Raw genomic sequence first — 19,374 nt, forward strand, 5'->3', positions numbered from 1 at the left:
TGTGCATTGAAAGCTATTACTGAGTAGGCTGCTTAACACAATTTGTATTCTAAAAGGGTTAGAAATGTAAATTGCTGATTACATACCTAGAGGAGGTTTCTGATGAACTTTCACAAAGTCTGCACCGCATAAATGATTGAGTTTCTCTTTGGTTCCATCATTATATAGGTGAATTAGCAGCTTCTTTGGAAGGTAACGTTCCATTTCCTTTAGTTTCAGGGCTCCTATACCATTTGCACAATCTATCTTCAGACACATCTGGTCATCTTCAGAGCTGGAAGCCTTCACACAGGAGAGGGGAAGGAGAGGTGTTAATGTGAACTATAATATTCTGGATAAAAATCAATAACTCTCTCAACTCCCCACACCAGGAGACAAGCAGGTCTGAAGTATTCGAGCCATTTTTTAAACTTGTACACAGAAAATATCCATTGCTTATATTCATGTAAATGTGCAAACTGAATTATTTAGTGTGAACGTAACAGCCCTCACTTGTTTTGTCAGCTCCCCAAAAGCTTTGGATAGTTTCTGGTAGTAACCTTCCACTGTTGCCTTCCCATAGTCTTCTTGAGTATTTTGACAGCAGACCATGTAATGCAGCTGTGGTGTTGTCACCAGACCATAATCTAATATAAAACAAGTCACAATATTAAAAGAATAGAAGAGTCATTCCTGTTTAGATTGTTGTTCACAATGTTGGTCCCAAAATATTGAAGAGACAAGGTGGGTGAGGTAATATCTTTTTTTGGACTAACTTCTGTTGATGAAAGAGACAAGCTTTTGAACTCTTCTTTAAGTCTGGGAAAGGTATTCAGGCCTGGCCTACAAAAAAATGAGGTCGGTTTAACTACGTCCGTCAAAAGGTGTGAAAAATCCACATTCCTGAGCAGCATAGTTAAGTGGACCTAAGTCCCTGCGTAAGCAGTGCTAGATGGTGAATCTTTCCCCTTGGCCTAGGTAGTGTCCACACTGAATCACTACCGCAGCACAGCTACAGGAGTTCTGCTGTCGTGTTTTAAGCGTAGACAAGCCCTCAGATGGTCACAGCTAAATACAAGGTGGAGCAGATTACTTAGTATAAGTAGTTAAATATTCTAAGAGACCATACAAGGTCAAGTGGACTGTTAGCATCCCTGCAGTCATGGGACAAAAGAAGTGTGTGTGGGGAGGGGGAGAGAGGAAGAGACCTGTTAGTGGGTTACAGATTGTTGTGATACAACCATAATTATAGCGTCTTTAATAAAGACCATGATTTTTAGTGTCTACAAAAGTTAGGAATTCCCAGGTTCGTCTTTTCAAGGTGTCACAACACATTCAAAAGATGAGCCTTTGGAGCACCTTCAAAAGATGAGCTCTGTGTAGCTCAAAAGCTTATCTTTGCCATAAGAAGCTGGCCCAATAAAATCATTACATCACCCACCTTGACCCCTATTTAGAGACATGCGAAGTATTTCCTATAATATATTGTAAGAAACTCATCTGAAAAAAACGTTCTAGTAAAATTATATAGAGAAGTCGCCTCTTACGTTAAAATCATCCCAACACACAAATTCACTATAAGCAGCAATGGAAATGGCATCTGAGCTACAACTTTGGGTCTATGTTATATTTCACACTTACATAAAAACTTCAAATATAAAGCATAAGTTTAAACATCAACATACCATGATATTGACCACCTAGAGCAGATACACCATCTATTACTGACTGTGAAAGTTTCTCACTGCTATGTCTGAAAAAGAATAAATACAATCACCACTGAATGCATCCGATGAAGTGAGCTGTAGCTTGGTTAGTCTCTAAGGTGCCACAAGTACTCCTTTTCTTTTTGTGAATACAGACTAACATGGCTGCTTCTCTGAAACCTGTCACTTTTTAAACAAACACTATGCAGAAATACAAACCTAGGCCTCATTCCTTTGGCGAGATCTGCACAGGTGGAGAAGTCTGCCAACATGGATCTCAATGCAGAATCAGATTCCCATATGACATTTATGCAATTCTCTTAAGATTAGGCAGCTGATGTAGTAATGGTAACACTAAAAGACCCAATCTAATGCCCCCTGAAATCAGAGGAGGCCCTTCCGTCCTCTTCAGTGGGCTCTGGATTAGGCCCAAGAAGCATATTGTGTGTGGAGAGTTAAACATGGTACTGTAATAGGTAGATTTAAAATGAAACATGTGAAGTGTGCTGTGCTGCCCTTATATAGAGTCTTCCATTCTATGCATAGAAATTCCAGCAGATATAGCTGCCTGTGAATGCAACTTGGGTAGTTCAATACAGTCAATATATAAATATATCTATATCATTTTTCAATTACCTGGTGTCTCTACCAATAAAAACTGAGGCATGTTCGTGCAGTTTCACTGCTTCTTTCTGGCAAATCTCAGTCAGTATGCTCTGTATTTCTTGCTCTTCTGCATTAGCTAGGCGTGTAGCATATTCTTCCCAGGCAGAGGTCAACATTTCACCCAGAGGATCGACCAATTTTACACCATTGTCTTCCTTAGAAGAAAATAAATGTACTAAGTCTAAAAGTGAGAAACCCGTAGAGTCTCTTTAAAGACAGAAGATAAATATAGATACATCACTATGGCTTCATTTAGGCCTGAAGTGTTCCTAATAAAAGCGACCAAACAAATCCACACACAGCCGAAATCAGTAATATAATCAAAATATTAAGTCACTATTTTTCTGGCAGTTCTGTAAAAAAGGATCAGTTGATATCAAAGTGACAGGCTTAGCGATTCAATAGCCTCAAATATCCTAAGAGCAGCAGATAAGTAAAGCAAATACTTCACTTATAACTGTTGCTTCGTGAAAGAAAATGTCAACTTAAGAAAAACAGATTCAGAGTTTGCTGAAAGGGTTTGAGATCTCTCAGATGTACTGCCAGCTTCTCATGCTCATAAGGTCCCATATTGTAACGGTTTTTCTTCCAAAGCGAAGGGAAGGAAAAACTACAAGCAAGAGTGGGGGTATGAGTTTGTGTGGCAAAACAGCTTCCAGCATGCAATTTGTGGTCAATGGGACTATTCACATGGTTAAATTAAGCACAAATGTTCACACGATCTGGCCTGTAAATGCTTTCAGTCTCTGCCAGCTCAGAGATTTTGACTCTCCTTTGGCTGATATCATCTATTTTCCTTTTTTAACAAAGGATGCAATCAGAAATATTCTTACTTCAGGATTGTGAGATGCTGTAACCATGACTCCAATAGTAGATTTGGTCTGCCTGGACCTTAGTACTGCCAGCAAACCCATGCGATACATGACATGATCAAGATGTCCTGCCTTGGTACGAAATCCAGCAGTTCCATACTGAAGGCTAAGTCCAGCTGGTTTCAGGTGTAATGCTGAGTACTTTGCAACTGCCTCAAAATCCATTTCTATAAAAGGAAACTGTACAGATGTTATCAGTAACGACTAAAATCACCATAATAAACTTCTCATATTACACTTACCTTGTAAATCCACAGATATATTGAAAAAACAACAAGGAGTCCTTATGGGACTTTACAGACTAACAAATTTATTTGGGCATAAGCCTCCATGGGCCCACGAAAGCTTATGCCCAAATAAATTTGTTAGTCTGTAAAGTGCCACAAGGACTCCTTGTTGTTTTTGCTGATACAGACTAACACAGCTACCACTCTGAAACAGATATTCTTATCTGTTTAATTCAATATAAGTCTCAGAAGACAGATAGAAACAAGTAGCATTTACATGAAAAATGCTTTTAGTTTTTAAGGATGTTTATTTATGTAGTAAAAACATTTTAAACAGCAACTTAATCTTGAAGAAAATCACTCGAGGGTTTAAATTAAGTCTACATATATTCATGCAAGATAGGGATTTTTTTATGTTTAACTATTGTTAGAGTCAGGGTTATTAGATATTTGAATTTAAATTAACCCCATGTAGAGGGTACACACAAAGACATTCACACCCCAAAGCTAATGATAGGTTTGCAGAGGAAACACCAGCATTATAGCCTGGGAAGGAGCCTCCACATCACCTGCATACCTTAAACAGAGTCTGTGCCAGCCCCGCAAGCCAGTAGAGAGAGAGAGAGAGAAAGAGAGAAAGACTGGGCCAAGGGTGGATTCTCAGTTACACTGATCCAGTGGCCCTAGTGCAAGTGGCAGAGAAAGACAGTGTTTCTCATTCCGGACAACAGCAGGCAGAGGGTATTTTGGCTGCAACACCAGGTCAAACTCTCAGTTCAGCGGTGAGCCAGATTTCCTTCCCCAACATACTCCAACCATGTAAAGTCTATTACTTCTTTTTCTTCTTCTTTTAATATCCAAGCAAAATTATTATTTGTATTGTGGCAACTCTTAAGGGCTCCAACCATAGATCAGGGCTCCACTGCATTAGGTGTTGTACAAAGACAAAACCAAAAGCATCCCTGCTCCAAAGACCTTACCAACTAAGGCTATGTCTACACTGCACACCGTACAACGGCACAGATATGCCACTGCAGCCACGCCGTTATAAGGTGTGCAGTGTACTCCCGGTGACAAAATAAAACCACCCCCAAAGAGGGGCAGCAGATTCATTGCCAGGAAAGCGTCTCCCGGCAACTTAAATGCTGTCCACACCGACGCTTTTCATCATTAAAACTTTTGTCATTCGGGTGTGTTTTTTTCACACCCGAGTGACAAAAGTTTTGAAGACGAAAGCGTAGCGTAGACATGGCCTGAGAATAACGCAAGAAACAACATATGGGTTCAACTAACAGACAAGCAGAATACAAAGTAACAATGGAACAGTACTGGCCAGCATGATAGGGATAACAGTGCAGAAGTTGCCTCCATTGTTGACTTTTTGTCAGATGAGAATTTTAAGAAGGGATTGGAAATCAGGGAGGTGGCCTTGCACACATTTATGGGAGACAGCAAGAAGGTGTTCACTGGAAAATGTAAACTACTGGGTGATGCAGGCTACCATAGTTGGCACATGAGAGACAGGAGAGCACTGCTCAATATAGGATTACCATATGTCCAGGTTTTCCTGGATATGACCTCTTTTTTGGTTCTCCATTCAAGCAAATTTTTGAAATAGGAACAAACATCCTTCATTTTCCCTTGCTCATCCTTTTCCCTTGCCTTCGGAGTGGGCCGGCCAGGGAACGGCGGGTGCTGGCCGGGGGCCCAGCTCTGAAGGCAGCGCTGCAGCCAGCAGCGGCACAGAGGTGAGGGTGGCACGACAGGGTATTGCCACCTTCCTGCCCTCCCCCAGGCACCGACTCCATGGGCGCTCAGCAGGTTCTGCAGCAGGTGGGGAGGGGCGGGAAGAGACAGAGTGAGGGCAGGGCAGGCTGGAGGGAGGGAGGGGCGCGATCCTTGGGGAAAAGGGGGAGGGAGTGGGGGCGGAGCGCTCCCTGGACAGAAGAAAGTCCGCCCCTCCGTGCCCGGCACGGTCCCCTGTGTGGGAACTTTAAACAAGGGGCGGCCTTGTTCCTCCCGGCTCACCCCTGTGGGCTGACACCAAGCGGGGAGGTAAAAGGTTTCGGGACAGTTCCCAGCGAGCGAGGGGCGCACAGAGGGGCCAGCGAGCCGCCGCGCCCAGCACGCACCAGCCCTGCCCACAGGGCCAGGTCCCACCCCTGCCACGGGATCCTGCCCAGCCCCCTCTGCCCTCACCCAGGCGCGCCGCGGACGCCGCCGCCGCCGCCCAGCCCAGCCAACGGCGTCCCCGGCCCCCCAGGCTGCACAGACCCGCCTACCTGCCGCGAGCCCCAGCTGCTGCCGACGTGGCTTTCCGCGGCCCGACGGCTCAACCCCCCAGTTCCCGGATTCATGCGCAGCCACACCCCCTGACGCCGCGCGTAGCCAATCAGAGCGCGGCAGCCTGCGGGCGCTTGAGCGTTGCTTGCCCGAGCGTTCCGTCGGCCCAGCGCTATCCCCGCCTGGGGACCTTCTCTCGTCGCGGGGGGCGGAGCTCCGCCAGGAGGTGAGCCAGGATGGGGCGGGGCTAAGCGGGAAGGTGCTCGTGTCGCGGGGGCGGGGCTGTGGGACGGTGTTCTGGGGGTCGTAGGGCCCCAGTGAGGGGCGGGGTTTCAGAGTGTGGGCGAGTCCCAGACTGAAGCGGGCGGTGGATGGCCTTGCTCTCTGGAGAAGGGCAGCCGGGTGGGATGGAGCACGGGTTGGGGCTGAGGTCTTGGGCTGAGTGGCCAGTTTCCCCATTTTATTGTGAGCCGTGCAACATTTGGCCTTTTTTCCTAAAGCTCCAGCTCCTGGAGTCAGGGGGTGGGGGAGAATTTTGACTTTAGTTTTTTCAAAAGAAAAATAAACTTTCTGCTCCTCATGGTTTTGGGTAAAATGTAGAAAACATGACCCTGTGAAGAAAACCTTAGGGTGGGCAAACTTTTTGGGCCGAGGGCCACATCGGGGTTGCGCAACTGTATGGAGGACCCGGTAGGGAAGGTCGTAGCTCCCTGAACAGCCTGGCTCCTGCTCCCTATCTACCCCCTCCCACTTCCTGCCCCCCTCAGAACTCTGACCCATCCAACCCCCGCCCTCTGACAGGCCCCCCTGGGACTCCCACGCCCCCTCCCAGGACCCCTGTCCCTAACTGCCCCCCTGTTCCCCATCCCCTGACCACCATCACCTGAACCTCCACCCCTAACCGCCCCACCAGAACCTCTGCCCCATCCAACCGCCCCCTGCTCCCTGTCCCCTGACTGCCCCTCGGGACTCCCTGCCCCTTTATCCACCCTTGCTCCCTGCCCCCGTACCAGACTGGAGCCAGCCATGCTGCTGCGCTGCCCGACAGGAGCGGCAGGCCAGAGTGCTGTCTGCGCGGCAGCATAGCTGCAGGGGAGGGGGGATCCTGGGGGAGAGGCCGGGGGCTAGCCTCCCCGGCCAGGAGCTCAGAGGCTGGGCAGGACGTTCCCGCAGGCCATAGTTTGCCCACCCCTGCCTTAATGCAATAGGCAAATGTAAAAACCTCAAAATACGTTGTTTTCAAAATCTCATGATTTTTATACTAGTTTTCTGGACTTTTAGGTTCTCATGAGCAGAGAGCTCTGTGACATTCTTAAATTTAAAAAAAAATTATATTCTGGGAAATTTGTTATTTCATTTTCTCTATTCTGATAAATTTTCAGCATGGAGAGAGGTAACTAGTGGTGTTCCCCAAGGGTCAGTCCTAGGACCAATCCTATACAACTTATTCATAAATTATCTGGAGAAAGGGGTAAACAGTGAGGTGGCAAAGTTTGCAGATGATACTAAACTGCTCAAGATAGTTAAGACCAAAGCAGACTGTGAAAAACTTCAAAAAGATCTCACAAAACTAAGTGATTGGGTAACAAAATGGCAAATGAAATTTAATGTGGATAAATGTAAAGTAATGCACATTGGAAAAAATAACCCCAACTATACATACAATATGATGGGGGCTAATTTAGCTACAACTAATCAAGAGAAAGTTTTTGGAGTCATCATGGATAGTTCTCTGAAGACGTCCACACAATGTGAAGAGGCAGTCAAAAAAGCAAACAGGATGTTAGGAATCATTAAAAAGGGGATAGAGAATAAGATGGAGAATATCTTATTGCCCTTATATAAATCCATACTGCATACAGATGTGGTCCCCTCATCTCAAAAAAGATATACTGGCATTAGAAAAGGTTCAGAAAAGGGCAACTAAAATGATTAGGGATTTGGAACGGGTCCCATATGAGGGGAGATTAAAGAGGCTAGGACTTTTCAGCTTGGAAAAGAGGAAACTAAGGGGTTGATATGATGGAGGTATAGAAAATCATGAGTGGTGTGGAGAAAGTGAATAAGGAAAAGTTATTTACTTGTTCCCATAATATAAGAACTAGGGGCCACTAAATGAAAGTAATGGGTAGCAGGTTTAAAACAAATAAAAGGAAGTTCTTTTTCCACACAGTGCACAGTCAACCTGTGGAACTCCTTGCCTGAGGAGGTCGTGAAGGTTAGGGCTATAACAGGGTTTAAAAGAGAACTGGATAAATTAATGGTGGTTAAGTCCATTAATGGCTATTAGCCGGGATGGGTAAGGAATGGTGTCCCTAGCCTGTGTTTGTCAAAGGGTGGAGATGGATGGCAGGAGAGGGATCACTAGATCATTACCTGTTAGGTTCACTCCCTCTGGGGCACCTGGCATTGGCCACTGTTGGGAGACAGGATACTGGGCTGGATGGACCTTTGGTCTGACCCAGTATGGCCATTCTTATGTTCTGTTCCCTCTCCTCCTTCTGGATGCATTGGGTCCTCCATCTGGAGGAGTGGGAGGTCCTGGGGGGAGATCAGGTCCTGCCCCCAGATGGGCGAGAGGTCCTGGAGGGTTGCGGGGTGGGAGGAGAGGGTGTGTGTTCTGTCCCCAGATAGTCAGGAGGCCCCGGGAATGGGTGGGTCAGATTCTGTCCTTTGGCTGGGGGGGGTTGAAGGTGGGTGGTGTCAGCCCTGGGCAGGCGGTTGCAGAGTACCTCAACCTGCAGTGGTGTCTCCTGTCCTGCAGGGCTGGTTCCACTTCCCCACTCTGGGCATTGCAATCTGGTATATGGGATCACAGTGCCTCTCGCTCAAATTTGGCCTAGCCGCCCCCATCATCGGGGAAGCTGGAACAAACCTAAATGGCGCTGTGTCTCTGTGTGGCAGGTCATAACACCCAGACCGAGAAGCTGGACCCAGCCCCTTGGATAGAAGCCACTGCTGCTGGATGAGTTTTTTATTTTATGTCATTTTAACAGATGTTTTTCATTTTATGGTGTGTCATTTTGCATTTATGAAAAACACAGCGTTCTACTCATGAATTTTGGACACTTTGGGTTGGCAATACTGTTGACAGCTCCTTCTACCAAGTGTCTCCTGCTGCATTTCTGTCCTCCAAGGTAGGCAGTAACTGACCAGTGTTGAAACTGACTTAGCTGACAAGATGGAGATGATCCAAGCCAGGGGTGGGCAAACTACAGCCTGCTGGCCACATCTGGCCCATCAGACCATTTAATCTGCCCCTCAGCTCCCCTCGGGGAGTGGGGTCGGGGGTTTGCCCCACTCCGCGCAGCTCCCAGGAAGCAACTGGCATGACCCGCCTCCGGCTCCTAGTATTCGGAGGCGTGGCTGGGGGGAGCTGCAGGGGTGATGCCTGCAGACGAGGCAGTGTGAAGAGCCACCTGGCTCCGCCTCGGAGCTGGAGGGGGGACATGCTTCCAGGAGCTGCTCGCGGTAAGCCCCCAGAGCCTGCACCCCTGAGCCTCTCCCCGCCCGTGCCCCAATCCCCTGCCACAGCCCTGATCCCCCTCCCACCCTCCAAACCCCTCGATCCCAGCTCAGAGTCCCCTCTTGTACCCCAAGCCTCTCATCCCCAGCCCAACTCCCGCATCCTGAACTCCTCACTTCTGGCCCCACCGGAGAGCCCGCACTCCTACCCCCAATTTCATGAGCATTCATGGACCCCCCATACAATTTCCTTACCCCAATGTGGCCCTCAGGCCCAAAAGTTTGCCCACCCCGGTCCAAGCCCTCTGTTCCCCATTGCTGCACATATACAGCATTGAGAGGAAGGTGGATGATCCTCTTCGTCACATTTCAGACTTTGTAAAACTAGGCAAATATCTAGATGAGTTGATGTACCCTTGGAAGACCTCTGTGTACCCCAGGGGTAAGTGTACACCTGGTTGAGAATCACTGATCTAGTCTGAGCTCTTAAAGTAGCCAAAACGTTTCCAAATGTAACCATACCCAGTGAATCCTTCCCTGGGTGTTCAGCTAGAAGAGGTTGTGGGTCCAGAGCAGTGGACTGGGTGGCAGTGTGGGTCAGTGCTCTGCCTCCCTTTGAAGCTGACTTTGTGGAAACTTGTGCAAAAATCACTCTCTATGCGGGCTGCCTCCACATCTGGAAAATGGGTTATACATTTGCAGAGCTTTGCAGCACTGATTACAATTATGTAGTTTGCCCCATTAAGTTCAACAACTATGGTGCATGCCCTGTTTATATTTTTTCAAAGGGTTAAACTCATCATAATGCAAAACTCTGGGGGCAAATAAAGGGCTATTTCCATGCCAAGTTTTCCTTTGCAATGCTCCCCGTTCAGGACCGGCTCTAGGCACCAGCAAAGCAAGCATGTGCTTGGGGCGGCCCAATTCCAAGGGAGGCATTCTGGCCATCCATTTTTTTTTTGGCTCAGGCAGTTGCGCTCTAGGAGCTTGGGGGTGCAAAAAAACCTCGTGCCGGTCCTGCCCCTGTTGTAACCGTTGTTTTGCTTGCAGTGTTCACAAGGTTACATGTATTAATGGACACATTGTCTTTCCTTGCTCCACACACTCGACCAGCGAACAGGAGCCCTTCAGAGGGGGGACTGCAGGTTCTGTGCTGTAGGGTCTGCAGCCACAGGAAGAAGTCGGGCTAGGGCCACCCCCATGGCGCTCCGTGCCTCTGCTCCCAGCTGCCCCCGAGCTAAGCTGTTCCCTGGCCCACAGGCTGCCCAGCCCTGGCCGCCTCTCGCACGGGGCTGCGTGCGGCCAGAGGATGAGTGTGCGCCGTGCTCACGTAACCCACAGCCCCGCCCCCATCACGGTCTGGGGAGAGTCTCCCCCAGCGCCCCTGCCCCCGCGTTGGGTGAGGGGTTTGGCAGCGCGACCATTTCTTGCTGAGCCCGGCCCCCGGTGGGGACCGGGGCAGAGACCCCACCCGCCCCTTCCGCGTCACTAGCAAAGGCTGAGGCACGTCCCCTGGCATCAGCAGAGCGGAAAAAACTGTGCTCAGCTGGCTTCGGTCACCGTCTCAGTCAGCCCCGCCAGCATGGACGGGGCAAGGGCACGCGGCTGTGAGAAGAGCGGCTCACGGGCGCCCGCCACCGGCCGTTGGTAACGAAGCAGCCGCGTGCAGCCAGCGGGCGCGGCCCGGAGAGGTAGGCTGACTGACCCGGGCGCGCTGGGCAGTCTCTGCTCACGTTCATTTGCCCGCGCGTGGCGAGGCCTGGCTCTCGAGCCGCACTGCGCTGGGTTCAGCTCCAGAGGGCAGAGCATCTGGAGTCGCCTGAGCGGCTCGGAGGGAAGGGCCGCAGCGCACATCCCGCGAGCGTCAGGCGGGCCCGCAGCCCTCTCCGTGACACGCGGCCCTGGGCAGGGTTGCGGCCAGACCCCGCCCCGGCCCCAGTTTTGCGGCTGAGCCCCACCCACACAGCTTGTTTTATCTACATTGACTCTGCAGTGTCTTTCCCAGAGACAGACCACGCTGTAGCATCCCCCGGCTCTGTACCGTGCTAAGGCTCGTGAAGCATTTTGGTAATACTGGCTAAGTCCACGCTGTTGTGTGCCCCTAAACATTGAGGCAGGTCTGGTCTGAGGCGATTTTACAAATCCATTGTGGAGTAATGGATAGTGTCAGAGAGATTACACTCCTGCTGCACGTGTTTAGAACTTTTTTTAGATTTACATCAGGAAAACTTTCACACGTGCTTAATTTTACACATGTAAGAAGTACCACTGAACTCAACGGGACTGCTCAAATGCACAAGTTAAGCATATGCATAAAGTTAAACACGTATAATTTTTTGCAGGATTATACCCTTAATTTTTTAGAAAAGGGGGTGGGTTTTTTTAGTGGGTTAAGTTCTGGAGCATCAGTTAAGCTCCAGAGCTAAGGACGAGTTGTGTTTTGCACAAAAGCAGGGATTCAGTTTGTGTGTGGAAAAGTTACAGAATCTCCTTCCCAAATTTACAACAGAATTTATTTTGGGTACACAATGAATATTCTGAGTATTTACAAGTAAATTCAATAACTAATTTGAGTTAAATTAGTTTAAAAATGGTACAGTAAGCTAGTGGCATCATAGAGGAAACATATGAGAGGGAAGACCCTCTTTAAAAACCCTTCTTTAAAAATCAGTTTAATCAGAGACCAAAACTTTTAATATGCCTTAATCATAATAAAACGGTTATTGCATTGTGTACCTAGGGGACAAAATTACAGTTCCTTTGGGCGTATTAACTGCATTTCCATATTATAACATATTTGAGTTTAACTGTAATCTTAATGCTGAACTTCTTGGGTTTGTAATGCTTGTTTTTGGGATAATTACTATTGTCCCAGTGCCTAAGTTAATGTCCTTGAGGCCACTCACTTAAGTCTCAGGCTTCCAGCTGTCAGCTTTCTGGAGGCAGAATCCTGTGATTCTCCCGACTGAGGCCTTTAGTTGCAAACCCCTATATTTCACTCTGATCACCTCAGTGGGTGTGAATTCAGTTCAGCAGCGTCAGTTCTGTTCTCTGAGCGGGAATGACAGGGTTAAACAGAGCAACCTTCATAGAGCAAAGTACTATTTATTCAGAACAAAAGCATATCAAAGAACAATAAACAGCTTATATGCATGCCTGGCTTATCAGGTGATTCCCCACCTTCCCAATGGAGACCCTGGTGGGTCTAAAATAGTTCAGCTCCTTCCTCATGCCTGTTAGTTTTCGGAAGGTATCTGAGGATATGTGTACATTGCAATTAAAGAGCCTCGGACACAGCTGTGGCTGGCCTGGGTCAGCTGATTCCAGTTCACAAGGCTCAGGCTGCTGGGCTATAAAATGCAGTGTAAATGTTCGGGCTTGTGCTGGAGCCAAGGCTCTGAAATCCTGAAAAGGGGGTGGGTCTCAGAGCCTGGTCTCCAGCCCGACCATCTATACTGCATTTTTAGCCCTGCAGCTGGATCCCTAGGAACTCAAGTCAATTGACCTGGGCTCTAAGACTTAGTGCTGCGGATTTTTTTTTTTATTGCAGTGTAGCTGTACCTTGAGTCTGAGTTATTTTTGTACATTTTCAAATTCTGTGTCTGCTAAGCTATGTACCAGGTCAGACCAGTATGTTTGCTTTTCCCCAGGGGATGAAACTGCAAAAGACTAGTGACCCCCCATTGTTTCAGTATTACATATTTGCATTAATTAATGCCCATTATCTTTAGTTCCTGCAGGAAGCATTCTTTATCATACCCATTTAGCCAGGAATACAATTGCTAACAAGCCCATAAATACACACATACTATTATACTGACTTTATAATTGTTATATCTATATTCTATAGCACTTGTCACTCTCAGTGTAATAGGCTTTGAATATGCTATGATTCCAAAGCAGCTATCACAACAGCATTCCTGTAATGTTTTATCCTTTAACTACTCTGCACTTTCAACCTTAACTCCATTTTCATGTAGGTTTTTTCCTCTTGGAAATTAAACAGCTTTAGGGCTGACTTCATTTTTTTTTCATAATTATTCTTTTTTTGTTATAAGACAAAACCCCAAAAGATTATATTGACTGATAGAAGATTATTGCTACAGTCTCAGAAACATTATTGCTAATAACATCTCTTCCATTTCAGGTGTCTGGGTTTACAGCTGTAACATGGCTATCACGATGAAAGAATGTCTTGAACTTCAGCTGTTGGAAATGGAAATGCTCTTTTCAATGTTTCCTAATAAAGGAGAAATAAGCCTTCAGGACAAAAATGCTCTTACTTATGTGCAGATGTATTTGAAAAATATAAAAGAAGGACTGCCACCGCGGATTGAATATTCAATTTCTGTTGATATTGATGAACCAAAGGTGAGAACTTCCATTTACATTTTGTTTTTAACTATGCAGTTTTCTTAGTTTTGCACTGTAGTCATCAAAAAAAGATGTTCCATGCTGTGTTTTTACCAAATATTTGTGCATTTTTTATGGAGACTATAGAGTTCATGTTTTGTAGTGAATAATAAGTTTTGTTTGAAGGAGAAAAGGATTCAATTATCCTTTGGGCCCTCTGCTGCACTCTGCTGGTTGGCATGGAGTGCAGCAAACATGTACCTACAGTAGAACCTCAGCATTTCGAACACCTTGGGAAGTGAGCTGTAGCTCATGAAAGCTTATGCTCTAATAAATTGGTTAGTCTCTAAGGTGCCACAAGTACTCCTTTTCTTTTTGCGAATACAGACTAACACGGCTGTTACTCTGAAACTTGGGAAATGAAGGTTATTTGTAACTCTGAAACGTTCATAACTGAACAAAACATTATGGTTGTTCTTTCAAAAGTTTACACCTGAACCTTGACTTAATACAGCTTGAAACTTTACTATGCAGAAGAAAAATGCTGCTTTTCCTTTATTTTTTTAGTAGTTTACGTTTAACACAGTACTGTATTTGCCCTCCCCCCCTTTACAAACACCAGTTCATAACTCTGGTGTTTCTAACTCTGAAGTTCTACTGTAAGTCCTCCCAGCTCTAATTTTCAATCTGCAACTTGCACCCCCTTTGGGCAGGCGGAAGGGGGTGGATACGGGGGGGGGGGGGCAATGGCCTGATGGCCGCTTAAGCCCGCTGCATCATCAGTGGTGAGGGAAACAGGGCAAGGAGATCTTTGTAAAGTTTTTTTAAAAATTTCTCCCTTTATACATTTTTGTACGTAAGGAGATGATATGACCTTTGGTATGCAGGTTCTAGCTCATCCCTTTTACTGATGAACCTAATAATTGTAGGGATAGGCTAGGTTAAGGGCGTTCTATTAAATATATTTTGTTGTCGGCAGACTTGGATTTTTTAAAACACTGTGGGCCCAAGATGAGACTATATCATGCCACAGTTCTTAAGCATAATCAGTGGGAGTTCTGCTTAAAAACTGATGGTATATTTGGGCTTTGAAAGGTTCTGAGTACTCGCAACTCCCACAAATATAAATGGGAAATAGAAGTGCTTATCATTTTTCAGTATAAGGTCCAAAACATTTCATTGTTGTTTCAAATGATAAAAGAAAAATAACAAGAATATCTAGTTTGTGAGTCATAGATGTCTAGTCATATATACATTGGAGATCCAGATTATGTAGTGTTTGCAAAGTTAATGCCATATCACGCTCTGATTAGAAGAAAGTTTATGAATTATGTTAGAAGCAGGTGATTAACTGCAGGATAGCAGGAATCACCCACAGATTTAAGTTGTGAATGTTTGGGTCATTTAGCCCATACCCTCAGGAGAGCTCCTCTGTTTTGGTATTAAGGTAGAAATACTCTGATAACAAATGGGAATAATGGCTAATTTTTATAATAGGACATCCATATATTAAAAATATTCCAATGTTTGGATATTCTTGTTTCAGAATATTGTCCACCCTTGCTCTGTCAAGTTCTTAAGATAGAATTATTTACATTTGTTTACTTGTGTAGTATTCTGCACAATGGAAATATCCCTTGAACGAAGTATTCCAGTAATTGGTTGGCCTACAATTGCCTCATCTGTATTACTCTGAATAGCAGTCACCACTCCTTCACCACACATGGCTTTTTTTGTTTATGAAGAACTGAGAAGTTTCAGTCACCTTTCATTTTCTTTTTGTGTGGTCAAATTGAGTGACAATAGCATCCACTACGGGATGCTTGTTGCACTATGTTACATAACCACTCTTCCCTCAGGTGTTTGTCTCCATATGCAAGTTGTAAAACTGAGAAAGTTCTTTTTCATTCTCACAAGTAGAGTGTGAGTGGATGAGAATGTGAGTGGGTGCAGAGAGAGAGAGAGAGAGAGCATCTGATGGTGCGGAAAGTTGTCAGACACCTGGGGCTTGCCATTCCTCTATTACAGGTGTTCGCAACCGGTGGCACGCGAGCCGATTTTTACTGGCACGCTGCTGCCAGCCGGGGTTCCAACCGCCGCCCCCGCTCAGCTTGCTGCCAGCCTGGGTCAACGGAACCCCAGGCCGGCAGTGGGCTGAGCAGGGCCGGTGGCCGGGACCCTGGCTGGCAGGAGCCGGTGGACAGAACCCCAGGCCGGCAGCGGGCTGAGCCGCTCAGCCACCGCCGGTCTGGGGTTCTGTCCGCTGGTGTAGTGTATTAAATTTTTCCCCATAGGAACGTGCTATTTGCGGAGCACCAAGGCTGGCAGCCCTAAGTAGTACGCTGTAAGTAGCACATTCCTACAGGGAGAAATTTAATACACTACACTGGGGTAGGGAAGGCTGTGCCTCCCCAAACAGCTGGCCCACTTCCTGCCCCCGACAGCCCCCTTCATAATCCCTGACCCATCCAACCCCCCTTCCTCCGCTCCTTGTCCCCTGATGACCCCCTTCGGGGATCCGCTGCCCCCATCAGAACCCTCCACCCATCCAAGCCCCCCTGCCTGCTCCCTCCTGGGACCCCACCCCCCATCCAATCCCCTGTCCCCTGACTGCCCCAACCCCTATCCACACCCCTGACTCCCTGAGTCCCCTGGGACTCCCACGCCTATCCAACCACCCCAGTTCCCCATCCCCTTACCATGCTGCTCAGATCATCAGGACTGGCAGCTGTAAGTAGCACATTCCTATGGGGAGCAATTTAATACGCTACACCTGGCCCCGCTCAGCCCGCTGACGGTCTGGAGTTCTCAAAATATGTTCTCTCACCCCTTATCAAAAATTACACTACAATTAGCTTAAAAAGTTGAAAACTTAAAAACTTAACTTTGTTTGCATATTACAGTAATTGTTAAAAAATGTCTAATGTTAATAAATACATCGGTTTGATGAAACAAAGTAGTTGTACTTATGTGCCTGTGCTTAATTTGTGTTTTCGATGATTTACCTTCTCAAAAAATCTCGCATGTCTCGCACCCCCAGAAAGGGCGACTTGCACCCCAGGTTAAGAACCACTGCACTAAACTGATAAGATCTGCATTTTAATTTAATTTTAAATGAAGCTTCTTAAACATTTTAATAACCTTGTTTACTTTACATACAACACTAGTTTCATTACATAATATAGACTTATAGAGAGAGCTCTTCTAAAATCGTTAAAATGTATTACTGACACACGAAACCTTAAATTAGGGGGAATAAATGAAGACTTGGCACTCCACTTCTGAAAGGTTGCCGACCCCTGCTCTGTTACAAAAACAGAGTAATAGTAGGATTCTTGCCCCTATGGCTCTTTCTGGAATTGCAGTTTACATTGAAGCAGCTGCCTGCTCTGCCTAGCTATGCTCAGCACAGCCACCTAAGAACATGTGCAGTCGTACTCCAGCTTCTCTTCAGGGATAACCACGTGCCTACTACAGACTTGCAACATTAGTCTATGAAGCAAGAAAGATCAACCACATGATGGGGATGTTGCAGGCATGGACACAGTGAGCTGGGACAAAGTAAAGAGAACAGCCAAAAAGAGATGAAGGGATCCAGGACCAAGAAGAAAATATGATCAAATAAAATTGCATATTTTGCTAAATAAAATTGCTAAAAAAATAGCATATCTTATTTCCTTGGCAGAGAAAGGCATATCTAAAGGAGGGTGAGTCTACTTTAAACCCTTTGTGGGGGAGAGGAGGAGACCTATGGGCTGCGTATGGAAACATACCAGCAGTCTCCCCACCCCTGAGGATTACTGCTGTAAGTAACTTTCTAAACTGTCATTAGCTGATAGATTTCAGAGTAACAGCCGTGTTAGTCTGTATTCGCAAAAAGAAAAGGAGTACTTGTGGCACCTTAGAGACTAACCAATTTATTTGAGCATAAGCTTTCGTGAGCTACAGCTCACTTCATTGGATGCATTCAGTGGAAAATACAGTGAGGACATTTATATACGTAGAGAACATGAAACAATGGGTGTTAGCTGAGGCATTCCTGTGTGGAGTGCAGGATATGGTTCCTGAAATTCCTGTTACTGTAATATGCATTTCAGTACTTGTAGATCTGATTTCATGTTTCTCTTTTTCCTCCCCCCTTAATTTTAAGGTAAAAGTAGACTTGCATGTATCCTTGCCTCACAGCTACCCTCATTCAGCACCGCAACTATTTGCAAGATCAGAGGCACTAAACAGACAGAATCAACTGCAGCTCAATAAACATCTCACTTCTCACATCAGTTCTTTGGATTCAGGTGAACTGTGTGTATGTGCGGCTGTGCAGTGGGTACGAGACAACAGTGCATCTGATTTCCAAAACAGCGATGTCTCTTCTGAAACTTCTCCAAAAGAAAAGGCAGTAAAAATAATTTTTCATCGAATGTGGATCTATAGCCATCATATATATAGACAGGAACTGAAAAAGAAAATCTTTGATTGCGCGAAGCAATTAAATTTGACTGGTTTCTGCCTAACAGGGAAACCTGGTATCATCTGTGTGGAGGGGCTCAAAGAAAACGCTGAGGAGTTCTGGCATGTTATTAGATATCCTAACTGGAAACACATTTCCTGCAAACATGTTGAGAGTATGGAAACGGAAGGAAATGGGGAGAAGCTTCATCTCTTTCATACTTTTGAAGATTTACAGTTCCAGGCACATGGTGATTATGGACTGAGGAATGACTATCACATGGATCTTGGCCAATTCTTAGAATTCCTTAAACAGCATCAAAGTGAACATATTTTTCAATTATTATTTGGTGTTGAAGGCAAACAGTCAGACAATTAACAATCAATTGTATAGATAGTTTTAATTTTGCACATTACAAATGATTTTTTTAAGTTCATTCATGGATATACTATAATTAAAAGCTGAGTGAAATTGGTATACTGTGCTTATAGCTATTATAAGAATGGAAACTATGTAAAGTAAAATCATGGTGCAAGGATAAACCCTTTTGCTTTTGTTTTAAATACATCATAAGTAAGACCCTTTGTTTTCAGTTTAAACCAATTTTTACTGAAAAAATCATGGGTTTTCAAAAGTATCAGGTTTTTTTCTGATTTTTGACCTACTTTTGTATCATTCAAATGTATAAAAAATAACTTGTTGTATTAGGAAAATACATATATCTCATGCAATGTATTGTATTACAATAATACATTAGTCTGCGTGTATATGCAAAGCTGCCGGTTGAAGTAAGGCAATGTATTTGTGTGGAAGATATACACACAATAAACAAACAGGCATGCATGCAAGCTCTGAAGCGCCTGCGCATCTGAACGTACTGATGAATCTTATGCTCACCACGTGCACATTTCAAGCTGTTAGCAGATAACGATGGAAAGATTTTACACACTAAAATTGGAAGAAAACTAAAATATGTTTCAGAACACAAGGAAGTATTCAAAAGTTTAAAAAACCCCAAAACAGCAGAAAAGGGTGAAGTTGAGTGTATGCGCTGCAAATGGTGTGGCCCAATTATTAAATGTAAATAGTTATAGGCTAATAGTTCTAAGTCTACAACAGTAAACTGTTTATTCAAATTAAATATTTTATTTGGAGCTTAGAGATATATTGTAAACTCAGAAGTGGCATTGTGTTTTGAGTGCTGTTTTAGTTCTGCAGCAAACCACATTGAATTCCGTTCATCAAAGCATTAATTTACTATATGCTTTCCCCCCTGTCCTTCCATCCTCTGAAATAAATCCTGCTATTACCCCAAAAAAATTAATAATTTTTTTGCAATGATTTTCATCTGCTTTTGGTAGTTGTAGTAACAA

The 19,374-nt window shown here is 45.3% G+C and overlaps 2 protein-coding genes across 7 annotated transcripts in view; one reads left to right on the forward strand and one right to left on the reverse strand.

The window, feature by feature from the left end:
• The window catches only part of PGM3 (phosphoglucomutase 3), a 19,059-nt gene extending 13,145 nt beyond the window's left edge, over positions 1–5,914 (reverse strand). Inside the window, exons 1-7 of one of the 5 annotated variants that reach the window (XM_073336558.1) lie at positions 5,733–5,873; positions 5,001–5,274; positions 3,185–3,390; positions 2,322–2,506; positions 1,665–1,732; positions 493–626; positions 87–282 (exon numbers count right to left, since the gene is read on the reverse strand). In XM_073336558.1, coding sequence (XP_073192659.1) covers positions 87–282; positions 493–626; positions 1,665–1,732; positions 2,322–2,506; positions 3,185–3,390; positions 5,001–5,274; positions 5,733–5,807 — 1,138 coding nt within the window. In that variant the 5' untranslated portion in view covers positions 5,808–5,873. Of the gene's footprint in view, positions 1–86; positions 283–492; positions 627–1,664; positions 1,733–2,321; positions 2,507–3,184; positions 3,404–5,000; positions 5,275–5,732 lie in introns of those variants that run through there. The other 4 variants (XM_073336561.1, XM_073336562.1, XM_073336560.1 and 1 more) reach the window with 4 other exon arrangements.
• Positions 5,857–18,576, forward strand: RWDD2A (RWD domain containing 2A). 2 transcript variants are annotated; one of them, XM_073336564.1, is made up of 3 exons: positions 5,857–5,959; positions 13,346–13,569; positions 17,702–18,576. In XM_073336564.1, exons 2-3 carry the CDS (start codon positions 13,369–13,371, stop codon positions 18,377–18,379), a joined length of 879 nt encoding a protein of 292 aa, XP_073192665.1. In that variant the 5' UTR covers positions 5,857–5,959; positions 13,346–13,368; the 3' UTR covers positions 18,380–18,576. The 2 variants fall into 2 exon arrangements, with proteins under 2 accessions (XP_073192665.1, XP_073192666.1); XM_073336565.1 differs by lacking the exon at positions 5,857–5,959 and adding an exon at positions 8,784–8,870.
• The last annotated feature ends 798 nt before the right edge of the window (positions 18,577–19,374 follow it).

This window comes from Lepidochelys kempii, chromosome 3 (assembly GCF_965140265.1).
Source record: "Lepidochelys kempii isolate rLepKem1 chromosome 3, rLepKem1.hap2, whole genome shotgun sequence".
Taxonomy (NCBI): Eukaryota; Metazoa; Chordata; order Testudines; family Cheloniidae; genus Lepidochelys; species Lepidochelys kempii.

What these genes read in the sequence shown, in the direction of transcription:
- RWDD2A (XM_073336564.1), top strand. Translation starts at nt 13,369, where the DNA reads ATGGCTATCACGATGAAAGAATGTCTTGAACTTCAGCTGTTGGAAATG. An exon ending in TTGATATTGATGAACCAAAG is followed by an intron (nt 13,570 to 17,701) that starts GTGAGAACTTCC and finishes CTTAATTTTAAG; the next exon opens with GTAAAAGTAGACTTGCATGT.